A 15,758-nucleotide genomic window follows, 5' to 3' on the forward strand; every position below is an offset into this window, starting at 1 on the left:
GTGAAGAGGAGTTGTTTTTTTAAAATTAGAGGAAAGGCGACAGTTAAGCTGCAGTGTTGGAGATGATTAAATAGGGGAGAAACTAAAAGCTGAGAGGTTTCATGTCACACAACATGTAGAGTTTAATGAGCAAACATAAATGCGTTTATGTATCATGCAACGTGTAGTAGGACCAACTCAATCTGAGAGTCTTAACAAAGCTGTTGTACATTTCTTTGTGTGTTTCAAGAATCTTCTCTCTACCTCTTTCTTCCTTAACTCCCAGAAAACTAGTAGAGTAGGCACAGAGTGGCTTCTAACCAGTCTTTGTTGACTTCATTCATTAAATGCTTTTTGTGCCTGTGTTGGTTGTAGAGCCTGCTCAGCACCCATAGAAGCCCCACAGTAGGGAGTAGGTTAGGTGGCCATAGTCTGCTTCTTTTTTGCATTTTTCTAATACCTTAAAAAAAAATAGCAGAGATAGGGAAATTATTTCTAATATAGTCTAAACTAAAACAACTAATAACATACAAATATAAAAGTTTGTAAGAGACTACTATGAAAAATTTTACATACCAGCAAATCAGATAACTTAGGAAAAACAGGTAAATTTCTAGAAAACTTTAACCTAAAACTGAATCATAATGTACTAGAAAATCTTAAAAGAGCAATAATGTAAGAGGTTTGGACCCGTAATAAAAAACATCCCCCAAAAGGAAGGTCCAGGACAGATGATTTCACTGGTGAAGTCTACCAAACATTTAAAGAAACATTAACATCAGTCCTTCTCAAACTCTTACAAAAAATTGAAGAGCATGGAATTCTCTTAAATTCATTTTATGAGGCCAGCATTACTCTAATACCAAAGCCAGATAAGGACTCTACAAGAAAAGAAAACTACAGGACAATATCTCTGATGAATGTAGATGCAAAATTTTTTAACAAAATACTAGTAAACAGAATTCATCAGCACATTAAAAGGATCATACACCACAATCAAGTGGGACCTATTCCTAGAATGGAAGAATGGTTCAACATATGCAACTCAATAAATCTTACACACCACATCAGTACAGTGAGGAATAAAACTTATAGATGCAGAAAAAGCATTTGACAAAACTCAATATCCTTCCGTGACAAAAACTCCCAATAAATTGGGTATAGAAGGAATATACCTTAAAATAAGGGGCATATATATGATAAGACACAGCTAAAATCACACTCAGCGATGAAAGGTTGAAAGCTTTTCCTCTGAGATCAGGAAGAAAACAAGGATGCCCACTGTCACCACTCTTATTCAGCATAGTCCTGGAAGTTTCAGCCAGAGCACTAAGGCAAGACAAAGAAATAAAAAGCAGCCAAATTGGAAAGGAAGAAGTAAAGTTACAGATGATATGATATTGTATAGAGAAAATCTTAAAACAACTCCAATAAAAGTACTGCTAGAACTAATAAACAGATTTCATAAAGTTGTAGGATATAAATCGACAGAGCAAATCAGTTGTATTCATATATACTAAAAATGAACTATTTGAAAAAGAAAGAACATCATCCCATTCACAATAGCATCAGAAACAATAAAATACTTAGGAATAAATTTAGCCAAGGTGGTGAAATATCGCTACTTTGAAAACTACCAGACACTGATGAAAGAAGTTGAATAAGATGCAAATAAATGGAAAGGTAGCCTATGTTCATGGATTGCAATATTGTTAAAAATGCCCATACTACCCAAAGTGTTCTATATATTCAGTGCGATCCCTGTCAAAATTCCAATGGAATTTTTCATAGAAATAGGACAGGCAATTCTAAAATTCATATGGAGCTGAAGAAGACCCAAAACCACCAAACCACCTGAGAAAGAGGAACAAAACTGATGCACATCACACTTCCTGATTTCAAATTTATTACAAAGTCATAGTAATCAAAACAGTGGATACTGATGAACCTATGCAGGGCAGGAATAGAGATGCAGACGTAGAGAACAGACTTGTGGACATAGTGGAGGAAGGAGAGGGTAGGACGAATTGAGAGAGTAGCATTGATACACATACACTACCATGTGTAAAATAAATACTAGTGGGAAGCAGCGGAATAGCACAGGGAGCTCAGCTCACTGCTCTATGATGACCTAGAGGGCTAGGAAGGGGGGCAGGGTTGCAGGAAGATTTAAGAGGGAGGGGATATATGTATATAGCTTCCAAGGTGGCTCAGTGGTAAAGAATACACCTGCTGATATAGGAGATGCAGGAGACACGGGTTTGATCCTTGAGTCAGGAAGATCCCCTGGAGTAGAAAATGGCAACCCACTCTAGTATTCTTGCCTGGAGAATTCCATGGAGAGAGGAACCTGGTGGGCTGTAGTCAGGGGCTCACAAAGAGTTAGATAGGACTGAGTGACTGAACAAACACACAGAGCTGATTCATGTTGTGCAGCAGAAACCAACACAACATTGTAAAGCAGTTATCTTCCAATTTAAAAAAAAAAAAAAAACAGCAGAATACTGGCATAGAAACAGACACAGATGGTATATTCATATACCAGTGAAACAGAATCAAGAACCCAGAAATAAAAATAAACCATGCATATACCATCAACTAATATTTGACAGGGGAGCCAAGAATAAATGTTGCTGGGGAAACTGGGTAGTCACATGCAAAAGAATGAAATTCTACATCTATTGTACAAAATATACAAAAATTAACTTGAAGCAAATTAAAAATTCAAATGTGAAACCTAAAACCATAAAACTTCTAAAAGAAAACAGAGGGAAAATGTTTCTTGACACTGGTCTTGGCAGCGAATTTTTGGATATGACACCAAAAGCACAGGCAACAAAAATGAAAATAACCCAGAGGGACTCCATCACAGAAAAGAAATAATCAACAAAATAAAAAGCCAACCTAAGAAATGGGAGAAAATTATTTGCAAACCACTTATCTGAAAGGGGTTAATATCCAAAATATATATGGAACTCGTTAAACTCAATAGCAAAAAACCAACAGTTGAATTAAAAACTGGGCTGAGGATCTGAATAGACACTTTTCCAAAGAAGATATACAAATGGTCAACAGTTATGTGAAAACATGCTCAACATCACTAGTCATCAGGGAAATGCAAATCAAAACCACAATAAGATCACTTCACACCTATTAGAATGGCTGTTATCAAAAAGGTAGGAGGTAAGTGTTAGCAAGGATGTAGTGAAAAGGGAACCTTCCTGCACTGTTGGTGTGGATACACTGGTACAGCCACTAAGGAAAACAATATGTAGGTTCCACAAAAAATTAGAAACAGATCTACCATAGGATTCATCAATCCCACTACTGGGTATATATCTGTAGGAAATGAAATCATCATCTCAAAGAGATCTCTGCATCCTCATGTTCACTGCAGCTTTATTCACAATAGCTAAGCCCTGGGTACAACCTATATATCCATCATTGGATGAATGGATAATGAGGTTTAGATACACCATGAAATATTATTCAGCCATGAAAATGAAATACTATTTGCAATAACATGGATAAACCTTAAGGGCAGTATGCTGACTAAAATGTCAGACAAAGACAGGTTGTGTACTGTATGATCTCACATGTGGAATATAAAAAATTGTACTCATAGAAACAGATAATAGTGGTTGCCAGGGTCTGGAGGATGAGGGAAATGGTGAGATGTTGCTCAAATGTATACATTTCCAATTTTTTTTCTTTAAATTTTATTCATTTATTGATTTTTGGCTGTTTTGGGTCTTTATTACTGCTTGGGATTTCTCTAGTTGCAGCGAGCAGGGGCTACTTTCTAATTGCGGTACGTGGGCTTCTCATTGTGGTGGCTTCTCTTGTTGCGGAGCACAGGCTCTAGGGCACTCGGGCTTCAGTAGTTGCAGCACATGGGCTCAGTAGTTGCACTCCCGGGCTCCAGAGCACAGGCTCAATAATTATGGTGCAGGGGCTTAGTTGCTCCCAGGCCTATAGGATCTTCCCAGATCAGGGATCGAACCCATTGTCTCCTGCATTGGCAGGCGGGTTCTTTACCACTAGCGCCACCTGGGAAGCCCACTTCGTTAAAGATCCTTCAAACAAACGTAAAAGGAAGAGAATAACCAGCTCTCACAGGAGACAATATTGGGTACTGAACGCCCGTCAAATGTCACTGCTCTTTCTCTCCTTAAAGAATAAATGTGCACATTAAAGCCCTAATTACCTTGCCTTACAGGACCAGTCATGGAATGTCAAACTGTTCACATCAGTTCCTAATGTCACAGCGAACTTCGAACGTGACGACTGATGCTTTATTTTACGAAGATGGTCTCATAATGCTTCCTAGAAGCATCTTAATCTGGGCTGTTTTGTGTTAACTACGACCTTGAAACTAACCTCTCCTTCCTCTCACCCACTCGGCCTCCCTCCCCCAAATTTCAAACTGCAAAAAGTTTCCTGTGGATTCGTGCCCCTCCCCCTAACACAGACGAACTCACTGAAACTTCTTGACGGACAGAAACTTTTGGACGCTGCCCTCCCAGGCCCCAAGCTTTGCGCAAAAACTAGCAAAGCCTCCCCAGGGTCACCCTGACGCCCCACTCGGCCCTCGGGTCGGGAAACGCCCTCCGCAGCTTTCCCCCAGCCGCCTGAAAGTCCGGTCGGGTCGGGCCGGGGAGGGGCGGGGCAGGGCGGGGCGGGCCGGCTCCACTGGGGCCAGGCACGGGGGGGGGGAGCGGACCGGCCCCGCTGGGCTTGCTAAAAGGCCGCCGCTTTTCGCCGCGACCTCTGTTCCAGGAAGTATGTATCTACTTTTCAACCTAAGTTTGGCCCCGAATCTGCGTTGGGAAGCAACGGCAAAAACTTTTCAAAAACTTTCGTCCCGCTGCTACTCCCCCGCCACAGAGTTCCCTGATGGTCGCCCCCGGGCCGAGCGGCGGCCGTCCCCTCCCCCCTCCCCGCCTCCCCGGAGGCGTGAGGAGCCGCCGCCGCCCCCGCTCTCGGGTCGGACGCGCGGGCGGGCGCGCACCGAGTGGCGGCCGTCGGGGCAGAAACCGTCTGCCTCCTCCTGGGCTCCTGCCCCCCGTGGCAGGATGGACTACCTGACCACGTTCACGGGGAAGAGCGGGCGCCTTCTGCGGGGCACAGCCAACCGCCTGTGGGGCTTCGGGGGTGGCGGCGAAGCCCGTCAGGTGCGCTTCGAGGATTACCTGAGGGAGCCTGCCCAGGGGGACCCCGGGTGCGGGTCCCCACCCCACCGGCCCCCGGCGCCGTCCAGCCCGGAGGGACCCGGTGAGCCCAGCCTTCCTTCGCGTCCCGCGCGGCCGACCCGCGCTGAGGACAGAGGGGTAGGGGGGACGGCAGCGGGGTGGGCGCCGCGCGAAGGGGCGCGGGTCGGGCCAGCGTTGGCAGGTGTGCCGGGGCCGGGGCCCGGGCAGGGGGCGAGGAGGCCGAGCGCTTGCTCTGCGCGCTCGGGGCGGAAGACCTCCTCGGGGCTGCGTCGCGTCTCTTCCTGCCCTGCTCTTCCTGCTTTTCTGCACCGGGACTCGACTTTCTTTACCGCCCCAACTGTTTCAAGGGTAGGAGCTCTGAAGTTTTTCCCTCCCACTGGAGGTGAATATTGAATCAATTATGACGCTCGTGTTTTTCCTCTCAGGGGATCGTTAAGAATGCCTTGTCTGGCTTGGGTTTGGGCTGGGTCATTGTTTTTATTTGACATGTGTGAGAATTCACATCAACGCTTACTTAATACGACTTTGAAAAAGAAAATGCGTAACGTACACAGAAACTCAGTGGATTTTTGTATCGTGTATTTTGAAAGGCTGCGTGTCGTCTTGAGGGGGCAGAACGTAACAAACTTCTCAGTTGTTATTTCTACCGCCTGTTGTGTTTTCTTTCGTCATAGTGGAGTTGCACTATTCTTAAAAGAAAAAAATCAATCGTAATGACACGGTACTGATACCCTACGAAATTTTTTAAAGCCCTTGCTGAAGCGGTATTGGCGTCATGCATGCGGTAACTTCTCCAATGGCGTTGGCTTCCTCAGACTTCTCGTGGTCATATTTTATTCTTGTTACCTGTTCTGATAGCATTTTGGTATTATGAGAGTAAGTTATATGAGCATTAGAGTGTTTAGGAAATAGAGAAAAGTATAGAAAATATAAAATCTATCCACAACCCCACATCCTACGATTTATTTTAAAGCAGTGAACCAGTGAGGACATCTGTTGATCTCTGTGTGTAAGTGTGTAGTTTAAGCTTTGAAGAAACTTGAGTATTAAAATGTAATTTTTAGCATGGTCCCTCTTGTTAACTTTTCTTCACTATACATAAAATCTTTTCTTCACAACTCCTGTTTATGAAATTAGAAAAACGAAAGGGTATGTACTTGGTTTCTGCTTTGAAGAACATTAACCAGGTGTAGAATCCTCTTAAAGGTGGACCAGGGATGAGGACTGGAACTTTAAAGTGTTTGAATAAAAGATTTGTGTGTGTAAGATCTCAGTTGACTTATTGAAAACAATTGAAGTGTGACCAGCCTCTAGGCAGATGAAGAATATGTGGGGTAAACTTAACCAGGAAAGGATATGGTGAATAGTTTAATAAATAAACCCAAACATATACATCTGATTCATTGATTCAGAAACATTTATTGAGCACACTGCTGTTAATATGTCAGACACTCTTTCACAGTTGCAGCTTCAAAGTATTATACAAAGTCCTCTTCTGGTGAAGCTGGCTTGTGTACTCATGGCCCAGTCTTTAACATTCATGGTGCCCCCAAGTCTCTGGTACAAGTTAGAGAGACCTTGTGATGTCACAGTTCTGATCACAGTCAGGTGGGTAGGTACTTCCTACCATTAACTTGCTGAAAGAATTTGTGAAAATTACTTGCTCTTTGGACCTATATTTTCTTATTTGTAAATGAGGTTGATTAGATGGGTGAAAAGGTTCTCAACTCCAGTGCTCTTTTTTTTCCTTTGGAACAGGATTAGTGAACATGTTGGAAAGTAAAGCTACAAAGTAGCATTTGGGGTTAAAAATATTGTAAGTCTATACAGTTATGCCTACAGAGTTCTGAAGATAGTTCAAGATATAAGTGTTCCAGCAATAATTTGATCACCACCTCCAGTTCTTGAATAAGTACAGCTTCTAAATTAATTCCTTTGAGAGACAACATGTATATATGCAGGTAAAAAGTAAATGGTTCTTCATCAATTTTTAGTTCAACCTTTGCTTAAAATGAGAGCTCTATTTTTTTGGCTTTGGCTGTAGGGTTTTCCTTGCATTTGTGTCCTTTGGAATGAGTATCTGTTAGTCTGTTTTAAGGATTTCCTCTACTCTTTTTGCTTGTGACTACCCTTATTTTAGATTTTTATAACAGCTGCTTAAGTTCTCTGTTGTTCATTACTCTTCCTTCAGTTCTTTAAAGTATCCTGTGTGTTGTAGCAGTATATCTTGTGCAGACACTTCCACACTTGTAGGTTGGCTGTATTCCAGGACTCCATTTGTTGTTAGTGACCTTATCCGTCACCATTTCAGGTTCAGTAATGATGATGGTAAAATAGTTTTACCATTGAAGGATGGGCCTAATAGAACTTTGGTCATCTGTTTCTGATTTTACTCTTTCTGTGAACAGACCACTTACCTGACTGTTACTGTTACTAATGTCTCTCTCCTCTCCAAGGTGTCTGCTTTTGGTCTTACAGTTTCTAGTGTTTGCTGACTCCGGCATTATAGTCCCCTCTACGGAAAACCGTAATTGGGACTTAGACACATTAAAGAGCTTATCACACCACTGCTCTAGTTAATAACAATTACAAAGAAAACACCATATAACACCATTTTTGTTCCTGCTAAAAGAGTAAATTGGACTTTCCTGGTGGCTCAGTGGTAAAGAATCTGCCTGCAGTGCAGGAGCTGCAGGAAACATGGGTTTGATTCCTGCATCGGGAAGATCTCCTGGAGGAGGGCATGGCAACCCACTCCAGTATTCTTGCTTGGAGAATCCTCATGGACAAAGGAGCCTGGCAAGCTGCAGTCTATAGGACTACAAAGAGTCGAACACTACTGAAGTGACTTACCATGCACGCAAACAAAGAGTAAATTATGATTCAAAAAATTTTTTTAGGCCTTGAGCATAGCTCGTGTTTGGAGGCATCACTATAGTCAGTTTACTAGATCACATAGTTCTAAGTAAATAAAAAAAAATTTTTTTTAGTATTTAGTTGTTGTTCAGTTGCTCAGTCGTCTCCAACTCTGTGACCCTGCAGACTGCAGTACGTCGGGATTCCCTGTCCTTCACTGTCTATCTCCTGGAGTTGCCTCACACTCCTGTCCATTGAGTCGGTGATGCTATCTAACCATCTCATCCTCTGTCACCCCCTTCTTCTGCCCTCAGTCTTTCCCAGCATCAGGGTCTTTCCCAGTGAGTCACCTCTTTGCATTAGGTGGCCAAAGTATTGGAGCTTCAGCTTCAGCATCAATCCTTCCAGTGAATATTCAGGGAATCTGGTTTAGAAGGCCTGTGGAATTTGATTACAGAACTTTCACAGGACTAGGGAAACAGACTTTTGGAGGACACAAACAAAACCTTAATGTGCACCAGAACCCAGGAGAGAAAAGCAGTGACCCCACAAGAGACTGAACCAGACTTGCCTGTGAGTGAGTGGGAGTCTGGCTGAGGCGTGGGTTGACAGTGGTCTGCCTTGGGGTCAGGGGCACTGACAGCAGCAGTCTGGGAGGTGTGGTGTGCTGGCATAAGTCCTCTTGGAGGAGTTCACCGTTACCCCTGCCATAGAGCCTATAGCCTACCATAGAGTTTGCAAACTCTAAAATTGGGTCGCCTCGGGCCAAACCACTGGGAGGGAGCACAGCCCCACACATCAGCAGAAAATTAAATATTTAATGAGCATGGCCCTGCCCACCAGAGCAAGACCCAGTTTTCCCCACAGCCAGTGCCTCCCATCAGGAAGCTCACACAAGCTTCTTATCCTCATCCATCAGAGGGCAGACAGAAAGAAAATCACAATCACAGAAAGCTAACCAAAATGACCACATGGATCACAGCCTTGTGTAACTCAATGAAACCATGAGCCATGCAGTGTATGGCTACCCAAGACGGACAGGTCGTGGTGGAGAGTTCTGATAAAACATGGTGCACTGGAGAAGTGATTGACAAACCACTAGCATTCTTGTCTCGAGAACCCCATGAACAGTGGGGCTCTAAATATAAGCATTTAGAATTCCAACTTAATTGTAATATAGTTTTTATCATAAACTTCCCTGTTATGGCAACTCTGTTTTCCTACTTGGTGACAGTATACTTTAAATATGTACATCTGAACTCATATTTAAAGTTTCTTTTCATTTACTTTTATCATTTATTAATAAAACAATATCTTTTGGAAAAATGACAACAGAGCAGCTAAGAACACTTTATATGGGGCAGCTACTACCAAATATTTTTGCTTAATCCTGATAACAACTTGGTGAGATAAGTACTATTATTGACCCATTTTCCTGATTAAGAAACTTGGCCAGGCAGAGAAATGAGAGATACAAAATCCATTTAAGTGTTATCTTCCTATCTAAGAGTAATGTCATAACTCTTCCTAAGAGTTATGTCAGACAAGAAAAAAGCTTGAGAAGAATACAAGATTCTTTTATTTGATGTTAAAGTTAAAACAATTTAGGTAAAGGATAAGATGGATTGTCATTGAAATTTCTTTAGAGTCAGAAAAATATTAAATGACTGAGCTGAAAATACAAACTCCAAGGAAGGTGTAAGAAAACTTGGATACATTTCAGGTTGGAAATTGAGATGCAGATTGTCTGAAAGAGTTAGATAATAGTTCAGCTTGAACCCAGGGAAGACCAAGTACCTGTAAAGGATTTGTAGTACCAGTTGTTGGAAAGTGGAGCCTCTCAGTCGTAACCGACTCTTTGCTACCCCGTGGACTGTAGCCTACCAGGCTCCTCCGTCCATGGGATTTTCCAGGCAAGACTACTGGAGTGGGCTGCCATTTCCTTCTCCAGGGGTTCTTCCCAACCCAGGGATCGAACCCAGGTCTCCTGCATTGCAGACAGGGGCACTTTACCATCTGAGCCACCAAGGAAGCCCAGTTGTTAGAGTAACTGTTAATTAAGAGTACTGGTCAGTCGTGGAAGAGGATAATCCTAGATATCTGCAGTCTTAGTCTCATTTCCTAAGGTGGGAGGTGGGGGAAGAATCTCTTCTAGATAAACAGCCACAGTCTGCTCTGATAGTAACTGATGAAGTTTGAAGTCATAATAGTGTTCCCTTATTCCATTGGTTCTCACGAGTAAAGTAGATTTCCCCATTTTAGAATTGCTGCCCATCTCACAGGATGGCTGAACTCAAGACTTACCTGTGTTTTTGGACAGAACTGCCTCTGAGCATTTCAGGCTACAAAAAAGCAGTAAGTGTCAAACTTCAGCATCACCCAAAGGCTTGTTGAAAATGTTGGACCCCTCCTCTAGAGTTTCTGATTCAATACTTCTGAGCCAGACCCCATAGTTTGCATTTCCAACAACAACTCAAGTAATGCTGATGCTGCTCATTTGGGGACCACACTTTGAAAATCACTGCTTTTTTTAGTGGGTGTGTTTAGATTTGTTCATGTTAAGGTTAGAAATAAGTATAGAAATGATGAAATTTGTTAAATACTTAGTATTTTGTATTAAGCTTAGGAATAATTAATATATTTGGTCTTTAAAATATTTGTTATATTTCAGAGAATTAGGCCTATTAGAGTGCCTGTAAATTAGTCTAAAAATCTAATTGAAAATGAATACCAAAGAGAACTTTTCATTATATTTAAAACTTTATTGTAATGTATGTACTAGAGTTAAAAGAGTTCAGAAAGATTTTCTTGTTATAGAGGCAATTAAAGTGTTTACAATAAAATATAGTAGATTTATAAGTGCCTTTTAGTATAGATGAGAGAATTTAATTACTCTAGTTTATAAATGGGATTATTTAAGGATATCTAGTTTGTTTTCTGAGTTGATTAACTATTGAAAGCATCTTAGAAAGTATGTTAAAATTTACTAGTTTTGTAAATATAATAACACGGACATAGTTGAAGACTTAAGGGGAAAACTGGATTTTTATATTTGTACTTCAATAAATCAAACATTAATTAAAAAGTAAAGTAATAGCAAATAGTCTTCTGTATATAAAAACTCCCTAGATGGCCACCAGCAAACTTACATTGAGACTCAATACATTTTGTTAAATGAATGAATATTCATACAAAAAGGAGCATATTTTAAGGTCAGATTAATGTACTAGAGAAAGGCCCCAAGTTTGCCTTTGATGTCTAGCAGTCAGTGAAAAAAGGGAATTGTGATCAGCCATACATCACAGTTTACTAAAAGAAACATGACTTTTCCTGATAGAATAAAGAGAAAAAATCCTCATGCAACTCTTAACGTAGCAAACAATATCCTCATCATCTTTATAGTAAATACAGATTCTAATTTCAAAAAGCTGTTTTTTAACACCATTACTTAATGTAGTTCAGTGGTATAACAACAAAATGCAAGGCTGTAAAAATCAATTCCATATAGGGCCAAAATAATTAATTCACATATGCAGTTATCTGATGGTTTGTCTTAACTGAGTTTAGATTCTAAACTTTGGTAAAACTAATGCGTGCTAACTATGAAGTCATACATAGCAAAAATTAAAGTTTGAAAGCTACCCCTATTCAATATCTAGTGATATTATTAATTTTAGGGTAGATGTTATTGTTCAGATCTATTTTATGTATGTGTGTGTGTTAGTTGCTCAGTCATGTCCGACTCTTTGCGACCCCGTGGACTGTAGCCCACCAGGCTCCTCTGTCCATGGAATTTTTCAGGCAAGAATACTGGAGTGGGTTGCTATTTCCTTCTCCAATTTTATGTCTATTTACATATAAAATGATGAATGGATGATTAGAAGGAAAGAGTGACTAAAAGATAATATTTGTTTGCCTTAAGATAGTATTTCCTAAATAGTGTGTTTAAATCAGAATTTGCAAAAATACTAAGAGGTTGGTATTATTACATTCTTGTTTCAGTTTTAGGTGGTGTTTAACTCTTAGGTGATTTGAACGTTTCATCTCCCATATTTCTTCTCTCCACTTCCTGGTATTTATTACATTATGTTTGCAGTTTTTCCCACTATATAATTGTTCAGTACTCCCTGTTAGATCCTTTGATCATTCCTAAAGAGTTTTTATTTTGATACCTTTGGTATAATCTCATTCTTATGTCTTAAGCAAGCTAGATTGTTTTCTTTTTCCCCTAGTCGGTGATTTGCTTCTTATGTATGAATTCCTGAAGACATTTTCTTTTGCAAGCACTATAATTTAACCAGGAGCAGAAACAGGAATGACTAGATGTTTGTGAAGAAGTTGTAAAGAAGCCTATTTCTTCAGTCACTCAGTCTGCAAGCTTGATCCTTTCAAAAGCTCTATTAACAGTGCTTCTCAAATTTATTGTGCATGCCAATGTGAATCAGTAGTTCTGGAGTGAAATCTAGATTCTGTGTTCACAGTAAGCTCCCAGGTGATGGCAGTGCTGCTGATCCTTAGAACGTAATTTTAAATAGCAAGGCTCTATTAGCACTCTATATGGAAGTTCCCCAGTGGCTCAGCAGTAAAGAGTCCACCTGCAATGCAGGAGATGGGGGTTCAATTCCTGGGTTGGGAATATCCCTGGAGAAGGAAATGGCAACCCACTCCAGTCTTCTTGCCTGAGAAATCCCACAAGCAGAGGAGCCTGGTTGGCTCCAGTCCATGGAGTTGTGAAAGAATCAGACACAACTAAATAACAACAGTAGCATTCTATATCATGAAACTTTTCACATAAGAAGTGGGCCACACACAAAAATTCATTGTCTAGGTAGAGGAAAGGAGCATTAAAGGGGAACAGCAAATGTGTTAGAGACTAAGGGACTTGACATGTTGCCAAATAAAAGGAAAGGTGAGCATTAAGGACTTAGTTTGGTGCTTCATAAAGAGCAAATAAAATAAAATAGAAAAAGCTCATCTGATTCTCCCCTTAGTTTGGTCTCCTTTGCAGGTTTAGGGAACTGGGAAGACAGAAGCCATTGCAATACATTGTGGAATCTCTTAAAGGAGTAAAGACTGAGTAGACTATTATTTCTAAAAGTTCAACTATGAAAAGAAGCAGAAAGGCTGATATCTAGAGCAGGATGGGTACAAAGTTGAAGAAAAACTGAGGGATTTAAAAAAAATTTTGTTTTGTTTTGACTATGAATTAGGAGTCAGTGGAGAAGGAAATGGCAACCCACTCCAGTATTCTTGCCTGGAGAATCCCAGGGACGGAGGAGCCTGGTGGGCTGCCGTCTCTGGGGTCGCAGAGTCGGACACGACTGAAGCGACTCAGCAGCAGCAGCAGCAGCAGCAAGTGAAAGGTTGAAAACATAAGCATAGTTTCCTATACTACTGCACTGTAGATGGAATCAGTTAATTAGGAAAGCAGTTCTCAGTGTATCTTTCTTAGTTTAGAAGATATTTTCAAAGTTTGAAATCTGTATTATCGTATGAAAATATTGACTTCCAGCTCAATATTTTTAAATCATCAAACTTTTTATCAGTAACTACAGCCAAAATTACAATATTCAGTTATATTAGGAGTCTTTTAGTATATTAAAATGAGACCTCATACAGGATTCATCATTGGTTTTTCAGGCTTGCTTTATTCTTCTAGTTTGCCTTTCCCATTCTATTACCAAAATGATTTTTAATTTAAAGGTCTGATACTGCTTTGTCAATTCTCTGCTTAAAAATCTTTTTGGGCTTCTCCGTCTGGTAATAAAAGCAAGCTAGATGATTCAGACTGTCCTGCTAAGAACAATTTAAAAAACAATTAAACAATTGTTTTAATTAAAACAATTAAAAAACTGGACCAATCTTTAAAAAGTCTACAATTAATAAATCTCGGAGAGTTTGTGGAGAAAAGGGAACACTATTGGTGGAAATGTAAATTGTTACAGCCATTATGGAAAACAGTACGGAGATTCCTTAGAAAACTAAAAATAGAGTTACCTGATTATTCAGCAATCCCACTTCTGGGAATATATCCAGAGAAAAACTGGTTCAAAAGGGTACATGCACCCCATTGTTCATTGCAGCACTATTTACAATAGCCAAGACATAGAAGCTTCCGAAATGTCCATTGACAGATGAATGAATAAAGTTGTGGTATATATACACAGTGGAATACTACTCAGTCATAAAAGAGAATTAAATAATGCCATTTGCAGCCACATGGATGGACCTAGAGATTATCATACTAAGTGTAGTAAGTCAGAGAAAGCCAAATACTGTTAATGATATCACTTAAATGTGGAATCTAAAATATGATACAACTGAACTAATTTACAAGACAGAAACAGATTCACAGACATAGAAAACTTATGGTTACCAAAGGGAAAGGGGTATGGAGCAGGACAAATTATGAGTTTGGGATTAGCAGATGCAAACCATGATATATAAAATAGATAAACAATAAGGTCCTACTGTATAGCACAGGGAACTATATTCAATATTTAATAATAAACCATAATGGAAAAGAATATATATATGTATAACTGAATCACTTTGCTATATATGAGAAACTAATACAACATTGTAAATCACCTGTACTTCTATTATAAATAAATAAATGGCTGGGCCAAAACAAAACAAATTTTATTGAGGATATCAGAAAACTGGTTGATAGAACTAGGTTAGGATCTGAGTGAGGACAGAGGCTGAAGGAAGAGCAGCTCCAATTTGGGATTGCTTTTTTCCCCAGGGGAAGTATTGATTGCAGAAGCAGCAGCTCAGAGATTGAGTTGCTGTTGGCAGCCTGTTGGTATAAGGGAACAGGGACACAGTACAAGACCTACCACAGTAGAGGAATGAACTACTCTCACTTAGGACCCCCAAAATGGTGTTGGACTAGAGGAAAACTCATAGGATGGTAACTTGGCTTTAAGTCATCATTCCTGTAACTGCATTAATAAAATTTGGCGTTGCTAGTGTCCTCAAGTGTTTGGCAGAAGCAAGCATTAATCCTTTCTAGAGAATTTCAGCTTTCCGTGTGTCAAATTCTGTCTATAGACAATTTTTCATATTTAATATACAGTACATAAAATATAATTAGGTACCTAATTTCTAAGATATCAGAAACAACAAGAGAATAGAAATAAACCCACAGGAACCCTGTATCTTGCAGTTATCAGATTTAAAATAGCTGTGTTGAGAATTTTGAGCTGATAGTTTTGTAGAGATTCAAACTATAAAAAAGAAAAATGGATATTCAAGAATTGAAAATAATTTCCTAATTAGGACCTTTGTGGATGAATTTAATAGCAAATCGGCCATCACAGAATTAATTAATTGAAAAATAGATCAGAAGAAAATATCCAGAATAAAGGGGGGAGGACATGGAAAATAAAGGCAGGAATAAGTTTAATACAAGATATAATTAGAAGTTCTAATATGTGTATATTTGAGTCCCCAAAGGAAAGGAGAGAGAGAATGAAGGCAGAAGTATTATTTAAGAGAAGAATGACTGAAAATGCCAAGAATGATGAAATTGACAGATTCAAGCATCGCTACAAACCCCAAGTGCGTGCTTGCTAAGTCGCTTCAGTTGTATCTAACTATATATCCTACCAGGCTTCTCTCTCCATGGGATTCTTCAGGCAGGAATACTGGAGTAGGTTGCCATTTCCTTCTCCAAAGCCCCAAGTGGAATCAATACAAATGTCA

At 40.0% G+C, this 15,758-nt stretch overlaps 1 protein-coding gene and 1 long non-coding RNA gene across 50 annotated transcripts in view; one reads left to right on the forward strand and one right to left on the reverse strand.

The window, feature by feature from the left end:
- Positions 1–15,758, forward strand: part of OXR1 (oxidation resistance 1) — a 492,548-nt gene that overhangs the window by 392,954 nt on the left and 83,836 nt on the right. For 4 of the 49 annotated variants that reach the window (XM_081500379.1, XM_081500382.1, XM_081500380.1 and 1 more), the window contains exon 1: positions 4,930–5,253. The exons of 31 other annotated variants lie outside the window; for them this stretch is intronic. In XM_081500379.1, the coding sequence (XP_081356505.1) occupies positions 5,055–5,253 (199 nt within the window). In that variant the 5' untranslated portion in view covers positions 4,930–5,054. Of the gene's footprint in view, positions 1–4,654; positions 4,762–4,929; positions 5,575–6,828; positions 7,154–10,310; positions 10,404–15,758 lie in introns of those variants that run through there. 14 more of the 49 variants (XM_081500423.1, XM_081500429.1, XM_081500422.1 and 11 more) reach the window with 7 other exon arrangements.
- On the reverse strand, positions 98–4,621 carry LOC145510095 (uncharacterized). The gene is made up of 3 exons (XR_014056671.1): positions 4,187–4,621; positions 1,155–1,308; positions 98–439 (listed from the first exon to the last, which is right to left on the reverse strand). It is a non-coding gene; the product is annotated as an uncharacterized LOC145510095 (long non-coding RNA).

This window comes from Giraffa tippelskirchi, chromosome 6 (assembly GCF_054371585.1).
Source record: "Giraffa tippelskirchi isolate mGirTip1 chromosome 6, T2T-mGirTip1v1.2.pri, whole genome shotgun sequence".
Taxonomy (NCBI): Eukaryota; Metazoa; Chordata; class Mammalia; order Artiodactyla; family Giraffidae; genus Giraffa; species Giraffa tippelskirchi.